This window comes from Pseudophryne corroboree, chromosome 3, assembly GCF_028390025.1.
Source record: "Pseudophryne corroboree isolate aPseCor3 chromosome 3, aPseCor3.hap2, whole genome shotgun sequence".
NCBI classification, from domain to species: Eukaryota; Metazoa; Chordata; class Amphibia; order Anura; family Myobatrachidae; genus Pseudophryne; species Pseudophryne corroboree.
In genome coordinates this window covers 512,619,512-512,642,481 of record NC_086446.1, presented here as the reverse complement: position 1 = coordinate 512,642,481, position 22,970 = coordinate 512,619,512, and the positions used below count along the sequence as shown (strand labels likewise).

The following is a 22,970-nucleotide window of genomic DNA, read 5'->3' as shown; positions in this document are numbered from 1 at the left end:
TGCAGCACCGAATGAGCAAACACAAGGTCCTCCTCAGCCAGGGTATCAAACTTGTAAAACTTTGCAAAAGTGTTCGAACCTGACCAAGTAGCTGCTCGGCAAAGCTGTAATGCCGAGACCCCTCGGGCAGCCGCCCAAGAAGAGCCCACCTTCCTTGTGGAGTGGGCTTTTACTGATTTTGGAAGCGGCAATCCAGCCGCAGAATGAGCCTGCTGAATCGTGTTACAGATCCAGCGAGCAATAGTTTGCTTTGAAGCGGGAGCACCCAGCTTGTTGGGTGCATACAGGATAAACAGCGACTCAGTTTTCCTGACTCTAGCCGTTCTGGCTACATAAACCTTCAAAGCCCTGACCACATCTAGTAACTCGGAATCCTCCAAGTCACGAGTAGCCACAGGCACCACAATAGGTTGGTTCATATGAAAAGATGACACCACTTTTGGCAGAAATTGTGGACGTGTCCGAAATTCGGCCCTGTCCATATGGAAAAAACAGATAGGGGCTTTTATGTGACAAAGCCGCTAATTCTGACACACGCCTAGCTGAAGCCAAGGCTAATAGCATGACCACCTTCCACGTGAGAAATTTTAACTCCACGATTTTGAGTGGCTCAAACCAGTATGACTTCAGGAAACTCAACACCACGTTAAGATCCCAAGGTGCCACTGGAGGCACAAAAGGGGGCTGAACATGCAGCACTCCCTTTACAACGTCTGAACTTCAGGAAGAGAAGCCAGTTCTTTTTTAAAGAAAATGGATAGGGCCGAAATCTGGACCTTAATGGAACCCAATTTCAGGCCCAAAGTCACTCCCGACTGTAGGAAGTGAAGGAAAACGGCCCAGCTGGAATTCCTCCGTAGGGGCATTCCTGGCCTCACACCAAGCAACATATTTTCACCCTATATACGGTGATAATGTTGAGCCGTCACATCCTTCCTAGCCTCTATCAGCGTAGGAATGACCTCATCCGGAATGCCTTTTACTGCTAGGATCCGGCGTTCAACCGCCATGCCATCAAACGCAGCCGCGGTAAGTCTAGGAACAGACAGGGCCCCTGTTGCACAAGTCCTGTCTTAGAGGCAGAGGCCACGGGTCCTCTGTGAGCATTCCTTGCAAATCTGGATACCAAGTCCTTCTTGGCCAATCCGGAACAAAGAGTATTGTTCTCACTCCTCTTTTTCTTATGATTCTCAGCACCTTGGGTATGAGAGGAAGAGGAGGAAATACATAGACCGACGGGAACACCCACGGTGTCACCAGTGCGTCCACAGCTATCGCCTGAGGGTCTCTTGACCTGGTGCAATATCTCTGCAGCTTTTTGTTGAGGCGGGATGCCATCATGTCCACCTGTGGCAATTCCCACCGACTTGCAATCTGCATGAAGACTTCTTGATGAAGTCCCCACTCTCCCGGGTGGAGGTCGTGCCTACTGAGGAAGTCTGCTTCCCAGTTGTCCACTCCCGGAATGAACACTGCTGACAGTGCGCTTACGTGATTCTCCGCCCAGCGAAGAATTCTGGTGGCTTTTACCATCGCCACCCTGCTCCTTGTGCCGCCTTGGCGGTTTACATGAGCCACTGCGGTGATATTGTCTGACTGAATCAGAACCGGTTGGTCGCAAAGCAGGGTCTCCGCTTGACTTAGGGCGTTGTATATGGCCCTTAGTTCCAGGATATTGATGTGAAAGCAAGTCTCCTGCCTTGACCACAGCCCTTGGAAATTTCTTCCCTGTGTGACTGCCCCCCACCCTCGGAGGCTTGCATCCATGGTCACCAGGACCCAGTCCTGAATGCCGAATCTGCGACCTTCGAGAAGGTGAGCACTCTGCAGCCACCACAGGAGAGACACCCTGGCCCTGGGGGATAGGGTGATTAATCTGAAGATGTGATCCGGACCACTTGTCCAGTAAGTCCCATTGGAAGGTCCTCGCATGGAACCTGCCGAAGGGAATGGCCTCGTATGATGCCACCCTCCTTCCCAGGACTCGAGTGCAGTGATGCACTGACACCTGTTTTGGTTTTAATAGATTCCTGACCAGTGTCATGAGCTCCTAAGCTCTCTCTATCAGGAGATAAACCCTTTTCTGGTCTGTGTCTAGGATCATGCCTAGGAGAGGCAGATGAGCTGTAGGAACCAACTGCGACTTTGGAATATATAGAATCCAGCCGTGTTGCCGTTATACTTCCAGAGAAAGTGATACGCCGTTCAGCAACTGCTCTCTTGATCTCGCTTTTATGAGGAGATCGTCCAAGTACGTGATAATAGTGACACCTTGCTTCCGCAGGAGCACCATCATTCCCGCCATTACCTTGGTGAATATTCTCAAGGCCGTGGAGAGACCAAACGGCAACGTCTGAAATTGGTAATGACAATCCCGTACCGCAATTCTGAGGTACGCCTGATGAGGTGGATAAATGGGGACATGAAGGTATGCATCCTTTATGTCCCGAGTCACCATAAAATCTCCCCCTTTCAGGCTTGCAATGACCGCTCTTAGCGATTCCATCTTGAACTTGAACCTTTTCAGGTATATGTTCAGGGATTTTAAATTCAATATGGGTCTGACGAACCGTCTGGTTTCGGGACTACAACATGGTCGAATAATAACCCCCTCCTTGTTGAAGGAGGGGAACCTTGACCACCACCTGTTGAAGATACAATTTGTGAATTGCAGTTAACACTGTTTCCCTCTCGTGGGGGGAAGCCGGCAGGGCCGTCGGTGAGAGGGCATCTTCTCAAAGTCCAGCTCGTATCCCTGAGACACAATATCTATTGCCCAGGGATCTAACAGGGAGTGAACCCACTTGTGGCTGAACTTACGAAGGCGTGCCCCCACCGGGCCTAGCACCGCCTGTGGAGCCCCAGCGACATGCGGTGCATTTTTGTAGAGGCCGGGGAGGACTTCTGTTCCTGGGAACTAGCTGTGTTGTGCAGCTTCTTTCCTCTGCCCCCGCCTCTGGCAAGAAAGGACGCACCTCGGACTTTCTTGTTTCTTTATTCGAAAGGCTGCATTTGATAATGTCGTGCTTTCCTAGGCTGTGCAGGAATATAAGGCAAAATATCAGAATTACCAGCTATAGCTGTGGAGACCAGGTCCGAGAACCCTTCTCCACACAATCCTCAGCCTTCCATATGCCTCTTAAGTCGGCATCATCTGTCCATTGCATATTCTACAGGACACGTCAAGCAGAAATCGACATAGCTTTGACTCTAGGACCCAGTATAATCATGTCTCTTTGGGCATGTTTTATATATACATATCTCTTAAGACAGCATCTTTAATATATATATATCTCTATATATACATATGTATATCTATATACATACTAGGGTCTCAATCTCTGCTGATAAGGTACCTGTCCACGCTGCCACAGCGCTATAAACCCATGCCGACACAATCGCCGGTCTGAGTAGTATACCAGAATGTGCACGCTATCTGCAGGATCCCTGAGAATAGCTGTTACGTCAGGGCTACCTTTTGGGCAAACGTGACACCCTAGGGGAAGATTCCCATCATATCCTGGCCCTAGTGGGGAAAGGATACTGCCTGAGAATTCTTTGTGGGAAACTGCAGTCTCTTGTCTGGAGATTCCCGCTCTTTTTCCTCATGAGAGGAGGGAAATTTACCTCAGCTTTCTTCCCCTTAAACATGTGTACCCTTGTGTCAGGGACAGAGGAGTCATCAGTGATATGCAAATCATCTTTTATTACAATAATCATATATTGAATACTTTTCTGCCATTTTGGCTGTAACTTTGCATTATCGTAGTCGACACTGGAGTCAAACTCCGTGTCGATATCAGTGTCTATTATTTTGGATAGTGAGCATTGAGAGACTCTAAAGGTCTCTGCGACATAGGGACAGACATGGGTAGATTTCCTGTCTGTTCTCTAATCTTTTGTGCAATAAATTCACCTTAGCACTTAATTACACATATCCAAACAGGTGTCGGCGTTGTCGGCGGAGACACCCTCCCACACACATATTTGCTCCATCTCCTCCTTAGGGGAGCCTTTTACCTCAGACATGTCGACACACACGTACCGACACACCACACACTCAGGGAATGCTCATCTGAAGACAATTCCCCCATAAGGCCCTTTGGAGAGACAGAGAGAGAGTATGCCAGCACACACCCCAGCGCTATTAACCCAGGAATAACACAGTAACTTAATGTTAACCCAGTAGCTGCTGTTTATATTCATTTTTGCGCCTAATTATGTGCCGCCCCTCTCTTTTTACCCTCTTCTACCGTGTAACTGCAGGGGAGAGACTGGGGAGCTTCCTCTCAGCGGTGCTGTGGAGAAAAAACATGGCGCTGGTGAGTGCTGAGGAAGAAGCCCCGCCCCCTTGACGGCGGGCTTCTGTCCCGCTTCCATGTACAATTTTGGCGGGGGCTCATACATATATACAGTGCCCAACTGTATATTATGCAAACTTTTGCCAAAGAGGTCTCTAATTGCTGCCCAGGGCGCCCCCCCCCCCCCCCCCTGCGCCCTGCACCCTACAGTGACCGGAGTATGTGGGTTTAGTGTGGGAGCAATGGCGCACAGCTGCAGTGCTGTGCGCTACCTCATATGAAGACTGGAGTCTTCTGCCGCCGATTTCGAAGTCTTCTTGCTTCTGTCACCGGCTTTTGTCTTCTGGCTCTGCGAGGGGGACGGCGGCGCGGCTCCGGGATCGGACGACCAAGGGTGCGATCCTGTGTACGATCCCTCTGGAGCTAATGGTGTCCAGTAGCCTAAGAAGCAGGACCTATCTTCAGTGAGTAGGGCTGCTTCTCTCCCCTCAGTCCCACGTAGCAGAGAGCCTGTTGCCAGCAGATCTCTCTGAAAATAAAAAACCTAACAAAATACTTTCTTTTTAGCAAGCTCAGGAGAGCTCACTAAGTAGCACCCAGCTCGTCCGGGCACAGATTCTAACGGAGGTCTGGAGGAGGGACATAGAACACCAGAACACACCAGAACACACCAGAATCCAAATTCTTTCTTAAAGTGCCCTGTCTCCTGCGGAGCCCGTCTATTCCCCATGGTCCTTACGGAGTCCCCAGCATCCACTAGGACGTTAGAGAAACTGGTGCTAATGCTTTTTTTTTTTTTTTTTTTTAAATCTTTATGCATAACCTCTGAATCATTTCTCTATAATATAAATACATTTCTGCATGTTAATCAATATAGGGGGCTATACAACAGCAATGAATCTACTTAGGATTAACATTTCAAGTCCGTGTACACATGAAATCTGTAATGCAGCATAATATTATATGTTAAATCAATGGATAAAACTTTTAGTCTTACATAGTATTATTATTAGAGACTGGGTAAAAACTGGAACGGTCCAGGACCCGGAAAGGCTTGACCAGACTGTCTCTATGTAGTGACCTTTGCCACTTTGGAGCTTGTAGTTTGCGTCCCCGTTGGGGGCTTTCCCGCCTGGGGGGTGTCTGGGAAGGCTGTCACTAAGGAGGGAGAGATTACAGCCTTCTCGCATTGTCCGGACTGTTCTGGTTTTTACCCCATCCCTGGACCATATGGGGAGGCTGTAATCTCTCCCTTCCCGTATCCCCGGTGACAGCCTTCCCAGACATACCCCAGACAGGGAGGCGCACTACAAGCTCCACTGTGGCAAAGGTCACTGTACTGTAGGTAGCCGGTCTGGACTGTCCCGCCTTTTACCCAATCCCTTATTTTGAATACATGTGGTACTGTACATGGTGTTTGGAGACAGGAAAAATGCCAACTAAAAAGGTGAAAAACATTCCACAAAACATACTGAACAGTGAGATCTTCAGTTCTGATTGGATCATTCCCACTAGAGCAATATTCTTATAGCTATTTTGTGCAAAATTACAAATATACAGTTGCACAGAAGAGTAAAATACGATTAAGGGCTGCTTCACACAATGGGGGTCATCCGAGTTGATCGCTCGCTAGCTAGTTTTAGCAGCCGTGCAAACGCTATGCCGCCGCCCACTGGGGAGTGTATTTTAGCTTAGCAGAAGTGCGAACGCATGTGCAGCCGAGCTCTACAAAAACAGTTTGTGCAGTTTCAGAGTAGCTCTGAACCTACTCAGCGCTTGCGATCACTTCAGCCTATTCGATTTGACGTCATACACCCGCCCGGCGAACGCCCAGCCACGCCTGCGTTTTTACAAACACTCCCTGAAAACGGTCAGTTGACACCCAGTAACGTCCCCTTTCTGTCAATCTTCTTGTGGCCGCCAGTGCGAAGGAAAACTTCGCTAGAACCTGAGCACAACCACAAAGAGCTTTGTACCCGTAAGTCGCGCGTGCGCATTGCGGGGCATACGCATGCGCAGAAATGCAATTTTTTCACCTGATCGCTGCAAAAATAGTCAGCGAGCGATCAACTCGGAATGACCCCCAATGTGTACTCTCTGTGCATGCTACTGATTTTGTCCAATACTAGAGTAAACAACAAAATAGTGGCTGAGTAGAGGTTGGCTGGAAAGTAAATGTCTTTATTTCAGTACCAGGGGTTATAGCAGTTGTTTCATGTCCAGAGGGGCTTCTGCGGAGTAGTTCCCGAAGATGCTGGAGATGTTCTATTATATCCATATAAGGTCTCTGCTGCTGTGTCCATGTCGTTTATGTTTGTGTACAATGTTGAGTCGCATGCGTTCTTTTATCCATAATACTTTGCCAGCCCAGGCCAGGCAGAAGTACAGTGATACATTCAGGAATGGCCATAAGGTCGGAGCTATGAAACAGTGCTAAGTCCACGTAGGGTCCTTGATACTGTAGTCTGGATTGCAGGTAAAGGAGATGGTGATGGCATATCTGGTGCCCCAGCTCACTTTTTCCACATGATGCAAATTCTCAGATCCTGATGTAAAGAAAGAAAGGCGGCCTGGAACAAAGGACAGGGGATTTTAGTATATCTGTGCTCTGATCAAGCTGGTATATAGACCTCAATTATTCAGTCACTAATAATACATGGAACAAATAATGCAATTTGTCAAATAATTGCAATCATAAAAATCTTCCAAAAACAGACATTTAGGGGGGAATTCAATTAGCTGGAATAATTTACCACGGACTAACTGATCCCTCAGGGCTATTCAATTAGTCCCCGAAGTGAGCCCACAGGCTGCCCTTAATGGGGATTTCTTTTTGCATCTGAACAGACATGAAAAAAAAATCCCTGATAATTAGCTTGTTTTCGGACGGTTATTTAATGGGCAAGAAAAAGAGTCTGTAACAGAATAGCCCTGGGCGTTAAAGCTCGAGGCTTTCCCCCGTTTCACTCCTGTTAAATTAACGGGCCTATGGGGTAAATGTACAGTATTATAGCGGCACGGATCGTGCGAAGCAGGAAGGGACATCGACAAGATGTATTAACATCTTGTCTGCCGAAGCAGGGGAGCGAAAGATCCTCCCTCCAGCGATGTCCCCTGTCCCCTTCAGCTCAGTGCTGATGTGCTGTGTCTCCCTGTCCCAGCCGGCTCCTGTGCATGCGTTGGATCTCACTACTCATGAGAGATCCTCTGCGCACTCCGAAGCCGGCACCTGCCACAGCCAGGGACAGCTCTGTCACTGCTGTGGTGAATGGGCATCGCCACCTGCAGGTGTCGGAATGGTCAGCGATGCCGGTCATACAATGCCCACTCTTATCGGCCTGCTATCTTTTAGATAGAAGTGCCGATAAGGACAGGGGAGCTTACATGGGGAAGAAGCCATATAGAGCACATAACGTGCGCTGATACCTCTTCTCCCCCATAATGACGGGTAATACATTTACCTATTGACAGGGGCGGATTGGGAACAAAAAACGTCCCTGGAAAAATTTGTACTAGTGGCCCTACATGGGCAGCACCAGAGGTGTAAGGTCTAGCCATGGGCCATGGCAGCAGCACCCTCCCCACAAGACTTTCCAGATAGTGGGCATGTCCAGCATCAAGGGGGAAGTTAAAAAGAAATAAAATTAAATATTATGAGCACATTATATGATACATCTTCAGAATTTAGTAAATTATATCATTCTTCAGAAAGATATATTTTCTTGCTTATTACACCAACCGTATCCCAATCACTATTCACTCAATCTTATAGGTCAGCCAGGCAGGCAGACAGAGCATACACAGGCAAAGTGGCAAAGTCATTTTCATATATGCAAATTATTTATTTTTATTATCTTATTCATTATGACTATAAATAGGACCACATGTCCTCAAACAAAACAGGCCCCGCTGGTGTTCCGGCCCACCGGGAATCTTCCCTGTGAACCCTATGGCCAATCCGCCTCTGCCTATTGATCATACTAGCTAATCCATTAGAGGTTTTTGCCAATCCCCGTGAAAAATGTCAACCAATAAATACCCCACAGAACCAAACAACACTTGCAGAAGATTCCAGCTATCAAAAGTACTGTCTTCATTTTTTTTATTTATTAAAATGCAATACAGGTTGAGTCTCCCTTATCCAAAATGCTTGGGACCAGAGGTAGGTTGGATATGGGATTTTTCCGTATTTTGGAATAATTGCATACCATAATGAGAGATCATGGTGATGGGACCTAAATCTAAGCGCAGAATGTATTTATGTTACATATACACCTTATACACACAGCCTGAAGGTAATTTTAGCCAATATTTTTTTATAACTTTGTGCATTAAACAAAGTGTGTGTACATTCACACAATTCATTTATGTTTCATATACACCTTATACACACAGCCTGCAGGTCATTTAATACAATATTTTTAATAACTTTGTGTATTAAACAAAGTTTGTGTACATTGAGCCATCAAAAAACAAAGGTTTCACTATCTCACTCTCACTCAAAAAAGTCCGTATTTCGGAATATTTGGATATGGGATACTCAACCTGTATTAAAAAGTATAAAAAGCCAGGTCGCTTTCCTCTTAAACCATTGGCGCCCCTTACGTTCTGCCAGTTGAAGGATCATTTTCATAAAACAAAAGTAACTACTGTATATTTTATACAAAACGACTTTACATTCTGCAATTTCCTCACAGCTACAGCAGTAGATATGAGGGGATGTAGTCATGTGACTGGCCGTCAGGAGACTGCCGGTCACCATACCGACGCCGGAATCCAGAGCGTTGGACAGCCCGACAGTCAGCATGCCGTCTAACAGGGACTATTCCCACTCGTGGGTGTCCGAGCCCGCTGCGTGGGGAGCATAAGGGGATTTGTTGCGCTCGCCCCCCCCCTCTCGCCAGCCTACTGGAGACCGGGATCCCGGGGTCGGTATGGTGACCTCCGGGATCCCATTACCAACCCGTATAATACAGTAATGCAGCACTGTCTGAGATTATTCTTTGTTTAAAATATTACAGAGGGACATAAATACTTGAACAGGTCAGGATGGTATATTTGATGCAGCTTGAAAAATAAAAAGAAACATTTAATATATTTGCTCTCTTCATTTAGAATTTTTTTTTACCAAACACCACACACTCACTCATTTTATATTTAATTCAGCAGCACAGGATATATATCTGTACTGCACACTTATCAGGAATACGGCTAACAATTTGTAACTGTTAATACGGTGAATAAATGTAAACATTAATACATCAGCTAATTGCAATGGTTAGATTTTTTCCTTGATAATTTTCCTGTGTTATAAGATTAGTTTGGCCACAGAAGCGATGACCGACTTGTGGCTGTTCCCATGGACTACGCAGCCTTAACCATTCCCATAATGGTTGATGCCTAATTACGTGTCTGGAAGCAGTGGCAGAACTAGCGAGCGGTGGGCCCAGGTGCACTAAAATGCTTTGCCCCCCCCCCCTCTCATCCCGTCCAAGTCCACCCCCCTCACCCTCAACTCCACATTAGGAATTCTTTGCATGCTCTCGTATAATATCTATCTATATACATATACAATATTCAGCGGCACTCAGGGATGCAAGGTACAGTATGACATAACAGGGTAGAGATACAGTACACATACAGATGAGATCCGTTCGGGATCCTAGCTGTTGGGATCCCGGCTGTCAAAAGACCGACGCCGGAATCCCAACACTGTTCAGAATGCCGGCGCTGGCATCCCAAATATGATCACAACAGCCGAGATCCCGATCAACTGACTGTCGGGACATCGGTGAGGTAAGCTGCAGGGGGTAGGGGTGTTAGGTTTAGGCTGCGGTAAGGGGGGTTAGATTTAGGATGTGGAGAGGGGGGTGATTAGGGCTAGGCACCCCCTGGGAGGGTTAGGCTGAGGGAATTGGGGGTTAGATTTAGGATGCAGAAAGGGGAGGTTTGGTTCTAGCCACCCCTGGGGAGGGTTAGGCCTTGGAGAAGGGTGGGTTAAGGCCCGTACACACTGGTCGATATATCGGCCGTTCTCCTGAACGGCCGATATATTGCGGGACCGTCGGCCAGTGTGTACGGCCGATACGTCTGTGAACTCCGTCGTTCACAGACGTATCGCGTCGGCCGCGCAGCACAGCCGACGGCCAATATATCTACCGATATATTGGCGCGTCGCTGTGTGTGTACGGGGTGGTCGGCTGACCGCCCGTACACATGATGCGGCGGCCGTCGGTGATTGACAGCTGAACTGGGCGGGCGTGTGTACACGCCCGCCCAGTTCATGATGTCAGTCCCTTGACAGCGGTGGGGCCCAGTGCAAGGCACCGCTTGCACTGCTGTTAGTTCCGCCACTGGCTGGAAGATTGCAGCACACCGGCAGCGATTTTATGTGGTTATCTGTTTATTTTCATGCCCAAAAATGATCTGAATTATCTTTATCTGACTATTATTGGGAATTGCAGTTATTCATATGGCACAGAACTCAGATTTACCAGATTTTGGATGCTATATGCAGGGTGTGGCTAGCATTAGATCTATATTTATGTACTTCAAATCTTCCCTGCTCACCTTGGAATGCATTGTGAGGCAAACAAATAGTGATTTCTATGTTTCCAGCAGATGTAACATTGATGTAACATTAAAATAAAATACCTGCAACTTACTGCAACACTAATTGTACAGGAATGTTAATTGCACTTTGTATAGGAGATGAGATGGATGTGCGCTCAGTTTCAGCACAATAAATAGAATGCTTTTTCTCACTCTTGCTCGTTTGAATCAATGCGACCTTCACTTTAGCTAATCATGGATGACAATTACTGAATGGTGAAAAAAAATTATATAGTGAAGCAATATTCAGTATGTAAAAGTAGATGCTGATTTCCCAGATATGGTCAGGTTTGTTTACAAAACACATCAAGCATTCTCACATCCCGCACACTATTCATGCAGGAGGATCCTGAAGTGGCAGCTGCCACAGCACGGCATCACATTAAAGGAATTCATCCAATATGGTGTACTCCAGTAAAATCTTGCTGTGCAGCTGACAAAAGCTAGGAAACCATCTGGAATTAACCACTGCAATACCAGAGGCCGCTTACTGTGTGTCCACTGATGTGATTGGTAATCTATATCTTGATATCCTCCACAGCGGAACAAACACAAGGAACTGAAATACTATACAAAAAAAAAATTAACAAAATGAGTGTGTGCACACATACTGTAACTTGATAATAATTAAGTGATAACTACTTTTCTCTGTGTATCTTCCTGCCAACAGGATCTATGCTTGGACAAAAACAATTATGTGTTTGTATTCATGGCTAAAAATGTACTTAATAAGTCTTTTGTATATAGCGTCCTAAAGGAGCATACATTACCAGCAACAGTAATTTAGGAGTAATGAAAAAAAAAGCCTTTTTAATATTCTTGCATATATTAGTTCCATCAAATTCTCTTTTATGTTTGTCTTCTACCTATATTTTTACATAATGGTGACTAGTTCTGGTATTGAGAGCAAACATTGTCGTACCTCCGAACTGTCCTACTTTTGGTGGGACTGGGTACAGTATGCCCCACGGGAGGTAATGTTGGGGGAAAGCACTGTCATGCGTATGGCATCTATTCACCGTACAGGGAGAACATGGGGGCAGCCCAGTTATTTTGGAGAGTGCTGAACACATTCCCACAGTTATGAAAATGGGGGGTGCTGTGAGGCTCAGTCGCCTTTCCTACAAAGCTCCAATCCTTTCTTATGTACGCATGGGGACCAGATTCTGAGACCATCAATGTTGGGAGGTTTGCGTCCTTAGCTTTCACTAGGCAGTGCCAGGTTCCTGAAAATGTCAATGGGAAGATAGCGCCGCGGAGGAGGGACCCGCGTATGGACACAAGGTAAGTACACTGGAGAACCAAGTGCACCGTACACCTTGCACCCATTATAAATATGGCTACTTTTGGATGCTCACAGGGTGACCAAAATTCTTAAAACACCTTTATTGGTGAAGCTGGATACATGTTGGCAGTGAATATCAGTACTTTTAGATGTTGTGGCGGCATACTGGGCTCCTCTGAATGGGAGTGTGGTGCTTGGCTGTGAAATCATTGGCAAGTACCACACTTCCAGTCACAGAGGGGGCATTTTGGTGCCCTGTGCCAGAAAGAGCACAGCACAATACTATCCCCAATTCATAAGCCACACAGGGGTGCAACCTTATTCACATAACACTGCACAGTAGTGCATGTTACTTCACACAGTAGTACCTCTTATTCACATTACACCAAACAGTAGTACCTCTTATTCACATTACACCAAACAGTAGTACAGGTTATTCGCACTATGCCACACAGTAATAACCATTATACACATTATGCCACACAACAGTACCCCTTATACACATTATGCCACACAGCAGTAACCCTTATACACACTATGCCACACAGCAGTAACCCTTATACACACTATGCCACACAGCAGTACACCTTATACACATTATGCCACATAGTAGTTTCCCTTATACATGTTATACCCCATAGTAGTACCACTTATACACATTGGGGGTAATTCCAAGTTGATCGCAGCAGGATTTTTGTTAGCAATTGGGCAAAACCATGTGCACTGCAGGGGAGGCAGATATAACATGTGCAGGGAGAGTTAGATTTGGGTGGGGTGTGTTCAATCTGCAATCTAATTTGCAGTGTAAAAATAAAGCAGCCAGTATTTACCCTGCACAGAAATAAAATAACCCACCCAAATCTAACTCTTTCTGCACATGTTATATCTGCCTCCCCTGCAGTGCACATGGTTTTGCCCAATTGCTATCAAAAATCCTGCTGCGATCAACTCAGAATTACCCCCATTATTTCACATAGTAGTACCCCTTATACTTGTTACGCTACACAGTTGTACTCCTATACACATTATGCCACACAGCAGTACCCCTTACTGACAATAAAAACACTAGTCCTACTGCTAGATTAGGTTTAGGCAGGGGAATGGGGGAAATTACAATTCAACTATTAAATTAAAGAACAACAAAATAATTATTATTTAATAGCTGAATTCTAATATCCTCCTCGCCCCCTGCCTAAGCTTGATCTAGGAGAAGAACTGCAGGACTAGTTTTCTGTAGTCTGTAATTTAATTGAACTCTGTCAGTCCCCCCCTATTACCTCCCCCCCACACTTGTATAATGTGACTCACCCACTGACACCGAGTCTGCTGCCAGTCTGCCACTGCTGCCACACAAGGGCTCCTCAGCACTGTGGGAGAGATGTCCCAGCACACAGACATTGTCAGCAGCCGGAGTCTTACCGGTACGCTGGGGCCGCGGGGCTGGCTTCCTTGGCGATGTGCGGGCAGCGGCGGAGGTGGGCTGCTGCGCCAGATCCGTGGGCAGCAGTAGCGGCGGTGAGGGGGTCCGCTCGTAGCGGCGGGATGCCGCTACAGCGGGTCGCTCTTGCTGAGCTGTTGCTAGGAGACCAGGGGCAGTGAGCAATGTGGCTTTGCAAAAAAGGTCTGCATTACTGGGCGCCGCCATGTTGGAGACCAAGTTTTAAGCATAGTTCCCGTTTCCTGTTTCTTCCAGCCAATCCAGGGGAAGCTCTCCCTATAAAAGGGGGCTGGTTTAGGACAGGGACGCCAGTGCTTCAAGTTACAACCCTGTTGTAGGTGGTTTAGCCTGTGCTCCCAGGATTCCTGCTGTATTCTGGTTCCTCCTGATCCTGCTTGGTCGGTTCTCTGTTGCTGCTGCAGCCCTGCCGTTTCTAGCCTGCTACTGCCTGTGGAAGCGCTCCTGGAAAACCCGGTCCAGTAAGACTCTTTGGGCACAGTCGGCCCCGGGTCTTCTGCCTCGTCTTTCAAGCCACACTCCACAGATCTCCTTCACCAGCCACGCCTTTGTACCACCGACCACAGCCTGCAGATTGTTATCTTCAGCCTCGTTTTCCAAACCACAGTCCACAGTCCTTGTCTCCAGTCACATCTTCAACCACCATCCACAGTTCATCATCTACAGTCTCGTCTTTCAAACCACAGTCCACAGTTCTTCGCCTCCAGCCACGTCTTTAACCACTATCCACAGTTCCGCAGTTCATTAATCACAACCTCGTCTTTCAAGCCACAACCCGCAGTTCTTTATCTGCAATTATGTTCCTTAACCATCGTGCTCCAGCCTCAGTTCTCTACCTCAGCCCTGTACATAATAAATACTTTCTATTGACTCTCAAACCCCGCCTACGTTCTTCATTGCTCCGTGTCCCATGCGAAGGAACTATATCCAACCCCCTCATCTTGTTCATCCCCAGCCTGCTACCTCCTCTGGCAAATCTCAGCTGCCGGATCCTCAAACCTTGCTAGACGTGACAGTAAGCACTGGCTAAATGGATTCGACGGGTGATCAGGCCTCAGGAGGGGATTCAACTGCAGATATCTGGTCTCGCTTAAGTAAGCAGGAGGCCACACAATCTCAAATCGTGCAGTTCATGCAGAGTATGTCCAAACGTCTCGATTCTCTCTGTGTTGCCATGACGGCCCCTCAAGTATCTACAGCTGCTCCCACATTAGCACCTCCGGTCCCGCTTCCTCCTGTACCAGTACCACTTCCACGGTTGCATTTGCCATCTCCCAGTAAAATCGATGGGAATCCAAAACAATGCCGCAGGTTTCTTAACCAGTGCGAAATCCAGTTCGAACTACAGTCGGTCAACTTCCCATCAGCACGAACCAAAGTAGCCTATATAATTTCTTTACTTACTGGGCAAGCGTTGGAATGGGCTTCACCTTTGTGGGAGAGGATGGATCCCATCTTATCTAACTATCCAGAATTCGTGGCCACCTTTCGAAGGATCTTCGACGAACCGGGCAGGACTTCTGCCGCCTCATTGGAGACCCTGCACCTGCGTCAGGGCACGCATACGGTCAGTCAGTACGTGATCCAGTTTCGCACCCTCTCCTCAGAACTGAACTGGAACGAGGAGGCTCTCATTGCAGCTTTCTGGAGCGGTCTCTCCAAAAAGATCAAAGATGACCTCGCAATTCAGGACGTACCTGATAAGTTGGATAAACTAATTCTTTATGCAATAAGTTAGACCTGAGGTACACAGAACGCTGTATGGAGAGGTTGCGGTCAGATCGCCCTAAGCCTACAGTTGTTCTTCCACCAACACCATCATCATCAACTGCGGAGGAACCCATGCAGATTAATCGCTCCCGCCTCTCTAATGAAGAACGTCAGAGACGGCAACAAGGGAACCTCTGCTTTTATTGTGGTGCATCTGATTACTTTGTTAAAACTTGCAATCTACGTCCGGGAAACGCCCGCTCCTAGTTTGTGCTGGAGAGGTCAAGCTAGGAGAATTCTCAGAATTACATACCAAGAAAGAGTCTGTCTTGTTAACCCAATTGGAGCTCCCTACTTCTTCTCTTCTCATCCCTGCACTACTCGACTCCGAAGCCGCCGAAAGTTTCATTACGTCAGCTCTGGTCAAACGATCTGGAATACAAACGGTTCCTTTGGATCGTACCATTTCTGTTACCGCGGTGGATGGAAGTTATATCCCTGAGGGTATTATATCCTGTCGTACTATTCCTCTCAAGATGAAGGTCGGAGTTCTCCATTCAGAATCTCTTTCCTTGTAATTCCTAAAGCCTCTCATGAACTAATCCTAGGGTTTCCATGGTTAATCAGACACAATCCCCACATAGCTTGGCAAACTATGGATGTTCTCTCTTGGGGACAAGACTGCTTTCAGAACTGTTTACCTTCAGTTAGACCTCTCTGTTCTTCCAGCCCTTCCTGTGGAGTACCATCTTTTCAAGATGTTTTCAGTAAGCATGGGGCGGACACCTTGCCTCCGCATCGTACTTGGGATTGTCCCATTGAGCTAGTACCCGGTAAGACTCCTCCCCAAGGTTGAATTTACCCTCTCTCACTTGCCGAGACACAGGCCATGTCGGAGTATATCCGGGAGAACTTGGAGAAAGGGGTTCATCAGGTCTTCTACATCTCCGGCCGGAGTGGGGTTTTCATCAAAAAGAAGGATGGGGGGTTGCGGCCCTGTATTGACTATAGAGCTCTCAATGACATAACAGTTAAGAACAGATATCCGTTACCTCTGATTCCAGAACTGTTTGACCGTGTTAAAGGAGCTACTATATTTACTAAGCTGGACTTACGGGGGGCCTACAATCTTATACGTATTCGCCCAGGGGACGAATGGAAGACGGCATTTAATACCCGCGACGGCCATTACGAATACCTGGAAATGCCTTTTGGCCTATGTAACGCCCCAGCTGTTTTTCAAGAGTTCGTCAACTAAATCTTCAGAGATCTCCTCTATGACTGCTTGGTAGTGTATCTGGATGACATCCTCATTTTTTCTAGGGATCTGAAGACCCTTCGGGAACAAGTCAAAGAAGTGCTAACTCGTTTACGAAGGAATCAGTTATTCTGTAAGTTAGAGAAGTGCACCTTTGAAGTACCCACGATTCCATTCCTCGGTTACATTCTTTCAGGGCAGAGGTTACAGATGGACCCCGCTAAAGTCCAGGCGATTGAGGATTGGGCGCTTCCAGCTACCCTTAAAGGAATTTAACGTTTCCTGGGGTTCGCTAACTTCTACCGAAGATTCATTCAAAATTATTCTTCTGTCATAGCTCCTATAACCGCATTAACTAGGAAGGGAGTCGATCCTGCCAAGTGGTCTCCAGAGGCTTTGGAAGCTTTTTCGTCTTTAAAGGAGGCCTTTATGACTGCTCCAGTTCTTCGACAACCCGATCTCAGCCGTCCGTTCTTGGTGGAGGTTGATGCCTCTACTGTAGGAGTAGGAGCAGTACTATCCCAGCTATTCGAGGACAAGAAGGTCCATCCTTGTGCGTTCTTCTCGCAAAGATTCTCCCCCGCTGAACAGAATTACGCTATTGGGGAACAGGAATTACTGGCAATTAAGTTGGCCTTTGAGGAGTGGAGGTATTTGCTGGAGGGAGCTCAGCATCCAATTTCGGTGACCACGGATCACAAGAACCTCCTGTATCTACAGTCAGCCCGATGTCTGAACCCACGCCAAGCAAGATGGGCACTCTTCTTTACCCGTTTTAATTTTAAACTCGGTTACCGGCCAGGTTCCCTCAACAAAAAGGCAGATGCATTATCTCGCTCCCTAAGTTCAGAAGAACCCTCTGACCGTTCAAAAGAGCAATTTATCCTGGAATCCACCTCTTTTTCTGCGTCTAATACCTCTCCACTTCCTCCTCCAGGGAAGATCTTCGTTACACCAAATCTTCGCAAAAAACTTCTTACATGGGCTCACTCCTCCTCCTTCATAGGCCATGTGGGCGGTCATAAAACACTTAAATTCATTCAGCGCTCCTACTGGTGGCCTCATCTCAGGACTGACGTTCAGGAATTCGTAGCTGCCTGTCCAAAATGTGCCCAGCATAAAAGTCCCAAAGGTCCACCAGTCAGGTTACTCCATCCTTTGCCGGTACCACTAAGACCATGGACGCATATTTCTATGGACTTTATTACAGATTTACCTACGTCTGGTGGGCGGAACACCATATGGGTCATAGTTGACCGATTCTCTAAAATGGCACACTTTGTTCCTCTGGCTAATCTTCCATCTGCATCCCAGTTGGCAAAATTGTTTATAGCAGAGATCTTTTGACTCCATGGTCTACCACAGGAAATCATGTCGGATAGAGGTCCTCAATTTGTGGCCAAGTTTTGGAGTTCCCTATCTTCTACTCTTGGCGTGAAATTAAACTTCTCCTCAGGATATCATCCCCAAACAGATGGTCAAACAGAGAGAGTGAACCAGGATCTGGAGACTTTTCTGCGTTTATTCATGTCCTCCTCACAGGACGACTGGCTGAACTTCCTCCCGTTCGCAGAATTTGCCCATAACAATCTTTATCACTCTGCCACAAAATCTTCTCCATTCTTCATTAATTATGGTTACCATTCAAGAGTTCCTGACTTCCAACTTCTGCCTATGCTCGAGGTTCCTGCCGCAGAGTCAACACTTCGACAATTTACTGAAGCCTGGAAACAAATTCACAAGACTTCGCTCAAGACATCCAAGAGATATAAGACCTATGAAACGAAAAGCTGTACCAAGCCTTAAGGTAGGAGATCGGGTTTGGAATTCCACACGTAACCTAAGTTTAAAGGTTCCTACAAGAAAGTTTGCTCCCAGATTTATTGGGCCTTACCCAATCGAAAAAGTGTTGAATCCTGTGGCTTACAAAGTGAAATTACCTCCGCAGTTAAGAATTCCTAATGCATTTCATATTTCTCTCTTAAAACCATTGGTACTTAATCGGTTCAGAGTCGCTCTGCCTAAATCACCCAAGATCCAATCAGCACATGGAGACGAATTTGAGATTCACAAGGTCATCAATTCTCGCAGACGTTATGGTCGCATCCAGCACCTTGTTGATTGGAAGGGGTATGGGTCAGAGGAGAGATCTTGGGTAGATGCAGAGGATGTCCATGCTCCAAGACTTCTTCGGACATTTCATGCCAAGTTTCCAACTAAACCACATAGGTGTCCGGAGTCCACCCGCAAAGGGGGGGGGGGGTACTATCAGCGTCCGGAGCATTACCAGTACGCTGGGTCCGCGGGGCTGGCTTCCTTGGCGATGTGCGGGCAGCGGCAGAGGTGGGCTGCTGCGCCGGATCCGTAGGCAGCAGTAGTGGCGGTGAGGGGGTCCGCTCGTGGCGGCGGGTCGCCGCTACAGCGGGTCGCTCTTGCTGAGCCGTTGCTAGGAGACCTGGGGCAGTGAGCAATGTGGCTTTGCAAAAAGGTCTGCATTACTGCGCGCTGCCATGTTGGAGACCAAGTTTTAAGCATAGTTCTTGTTTCCCGTTTCTTCCAGCCAATCCAGGGGAAGCTCTCCCTATAAAAGGGGGCTGGTTTAGGACAGGGACGCCAGTGCTTCAAGTTAAAACCCTGTTGTAGGTTGTTTAGCCTGTGCTCCCAGGATTCCTGCTGTATTCTGGTTCCTCCTGATCCTGCTTGGTCGGTTCTCTGTTGCTGCTGCAGCCCTTCCGTTTCTAGCCTGCTACTGCCTGTGGAAGCGCTCCTGGAAAACCCGGTCCAGTAAGACTCTTTGGGCACAGTCGGCCCCGGGTCTTCTGCCTCGTCTTTCAAGCCACACTCCACAGATCTCCTTCACCAGCCACGCCTTTGTACCACCGACCACAGCCTGCAGATTATTATCTTCAGCCTCGTTTTCCAAACCACAGTCCTTGTCTCCAGCCACATCTTCAACCACCATCCACAGTTCCACAGTTCATCATCTACAGTCTCGTCTTTCCAACCACAGTCCACAGGTTCTTCGCCTCCAGCCACGTCTTTAACCACTATCCACAGTTCCGCAGTTCATTAATCACAACCTCGTCTTTCAAGCCACAACCCGCAGTTCTTTATCCGCAATTACGTTCCTTAACCATCGTGCTCCAGCCTCAGTTCTCTACCTCAGCCCTGTACATAATAAATACTTTCTATTGACTCTCAAACCCCGCCTACGTTCTTAATTGCTCCGTGTCCCATGCGAAGGAACTATATCCAACCCCCTCATCTTGTTCATCCCCAGCCTGCTACCTCCTCGGGCAAATCTCAGCTGCCGTATCCTGAAACTTTGCTAGACGTGACAGACATGGAGGATTAACAGCCACAAGTTTCCAATGTAAGAAGGATGATGTAAACAAAAGAGGCAACACTCTGAAAAGTTTAGTGATCAGACCATAGTCCCCACTGACAATAATGGGGTCTGCGATCTACAGCGGTAGTTATTTATTGCAGATATCTGTGAAATCTCCTGCATTTGGCTGCTAGTACATATGGCCTTATTCAGACCTGATCGGTGCTGAACTGCGCATGCACCGGCGCCGCATTGCGCCGGCGCATGCCAGACAGCCGACGACCGTCTCAGCCCTGCGATCGCCTCTGCCTGATTGACAGGCAGAGGCGTTCGCTAGGCGGGAGGCGGTGGACCTGCGGTGTTTGTCCGCCGTTTTAGTGGCACGGTCCGGGCAACGCAGGCGTGCCCGGACTGTGTGGGGGGCGGCGGCTGCGTGACGTAACACGCAGTCGCTGCAACCCTCACAGCAACGAGTAGCTCCCTGCCAGCGCGCAGGAGCTGCGCTGGTAGGGAGCTACTCTTCCAGTACAAAAGCATCGCCACTGAGTGATGCTTTTGTACGTGTGCGGGAGGGGGGGCTGATATGCGGGGCGGACTAGCCCTGTGCTGGGCGTCCCCCCGCATGTCTGTGTGACAGATCGTAGATGTGCTAAATTTAGCACATCTACGATCAGGTCTGAATTAGGCCCATAGAGGGTATACATAAAATAATGCAGAAACTGCAATTTGTATATGATTTTATATATAAAAAAACACCCCTTTGATAAATAGGCAGGTGGAAATGTTCATGTAATGCTAGTAATAATAGAGGAAGGACTGAGTTTCTTCCAATACGTAAATATTGAACATTACAGACCTTTTATAAAGTGTGGAGATATATTAGAATAGCCTTGTGCTTCATGTGGATAAATGTAAAGGATTTTCACAAAAGAAAGGTAAATGATGCCTCAGTTACATATTTCCCCAGATCCCTTCAGTGATATGAGGTGGTTGTGTTTTAGAGAAATAGATTTGCAGTCTATCTACTAATCTATTAATAATAAGGATCAGAGAATGAAGGGTTGCTGGCAGTGATTGTGTTAAATGTGATTTATGGGAGCTGCCAGTGATCAGGTTAGAAGGAGATTGCGTGCTGCCAATGAATCAGTAATGTGCATCTGAGGAGTGCTGTCAGTGTCTGGGTAACCACAATATAGGGGATTTGGTTTGTGATTAGGTTACACAGAACACATGGGTTATAACCTCTGGAGAAAAAAGCTATACTTTGTAAAGCAGAGAAGTCTTCTTATGCATGCCCATAAGTCTGTAGCAGAATAACCAGTTGTGACAGAGGGAAGTTACAGCACATTAGCAACAAAAATTCTTACTGACAAAGCAGACTATGTATAACAGAAGACAAGAATAGGGTAAGGAGTAAAATTCTATACTAGTAATTACTGCCTAGGAACAACATCATGAAAGTGTTTCATATCCTCAAGTATACTGACCAGTACAGCTATCAAAATTCTAAAATATACAGCACTAGCTATTGTGCCATTTCATACCTTAGATGTTTAGTTTCCATTTCCTTCATCCCATCTTAACTTATTTGCTTAGTTCATTTTATGCCTCGGTGAACAGGAGCATGGTAGTATCAAGATTAAATAAAGATATTTAAACAGTTTTAATATGAATGACTTGAAGGTGGGTTATAAGATGTATGTAAACCTTTTTTCTCTATGTGAGGGCGTTGAGTAAATCCTTGGGGTAGTGGATCGTGTCATCCACGAAACACAGAGTTCACAGACCTATACTCCATTTCTGCCCCTTTGAGCGACTAAAGTAGAGTGTGATTAATGATGGTAGCCTTGTCGTTCTTGGGGGTCAGAATGGCACAGCCAGACTATGGGATTTTTGTTGATATCAGGTTATATCCTGGCTGTGAGGTCTGATAGGGTTGTCACCACTGAGCCTAGGCCTGCAGGGATGGTCACCCTTCCCTTGGACTCAGAATACTGTTCATCCCCTATTTAGAGTAGGCGTTTGGAGAATTGCCCACCGGGGACATTGCCTCTCAAGTGGTCCTGCATGTTCTTCCTGAGAGAGTGTTTCCAGATGAGGGGCCACAGATACGATGCCTTGACGCATGTCTTAACGTCGTCAGCTCAAGTTCCCCTCGGCACCACTGGCAGAGTCTGCCGGAAGTCAGCAGCACAGTGACACCATCCATCACTCAATCGTTGCCCCTGATGTCTTTTGGAGGTTCTGCTTAGTGCCTCAAAACCCACTTGTGCACCATCGTACCCTCGTCCCAGACAATGAGCTTACAGCTCCACAGCACGTTACTTTGCTTTGAGATGTTGCACAGGGGGGTTTCTGCATGGATGAGGTTGAGGGCAGCTTGAAGGCAGCATGGGGTGTCTTGCCTCCCTCCACCATCGTCGTAGCTATGCCAGAGGATGCGACAGCCAAGGCAATGCCATGATCACTCCTTACCTTTGATAAAAGCAAGTTGATGAGAAACGTCTTCCCAAAGCCACCAGGAGCATTCAGGAAAAAGACCTGCCCAGCACCTGACTCAATGCTGCAAAGGACCTGACGATAGACAGCGAGCTGCCCATCCATCAGTGAACCTTCATTATTCAACACCACTTGTGCCAAGACCTTTATGTCATAGCTAGTCTCTCTTAGATAGACCCTATTCTCCAGACCTTGTTGGTCCAAAGCCAATACTGCTGTCAGTCAGCACCAGGCATCTGTACACCTCGTCCATCACCTGCTGTGCACTGCCTTGCAGCTCTTTCTCCACCTGCCACGTGATGTCCTCTGAGAGACTCTTTGTACTTCTCCCAAAAGGGATATCCAATTAGAGGCGAAACAATATCCGTTGCGAAAAACCGCAGTTTTTCACACCTTTTTCCGATGTTTCATCAATATTTTTTTTACAGGCTATCCAATCTGGTCGCCTGTAAGAAAATATCCAGAAAACACACAGGTTCAGTGTGTTTTCGGTAGAAACAGGGCTGTTTCTGGGGATTCGG

General features: G+C 47.2%; 1 protein-coding gene across 1 annotated transcript in view; it reads right to left on the bottom strand.

Moving 5' to 3' along the window:
• Positions 1 to 5,030: 5,030 nt before the first annotated feature.
• Positions 5,031 to 22,970, bottom strand: part of OGFOD3 (2-oxoglutarate and iron dependent oxygenase domain containing 3) — a 484,427-nt gene continuing 466,487 nt past the window's right edge. Inside the window, exon 9 of the mRNA XM_063961071.1 lies at positions 5,031 to 6,871. Within this exon, the coding sequence (XP_063817141.1) occupies positions 6,735 to 6,871 (137 nt within the window). The 3' untranslated portion in view covers positions 5,031 to 6,734. The remainder of the gene's footprint in view (positions 6,872 to 22,970) is intronic.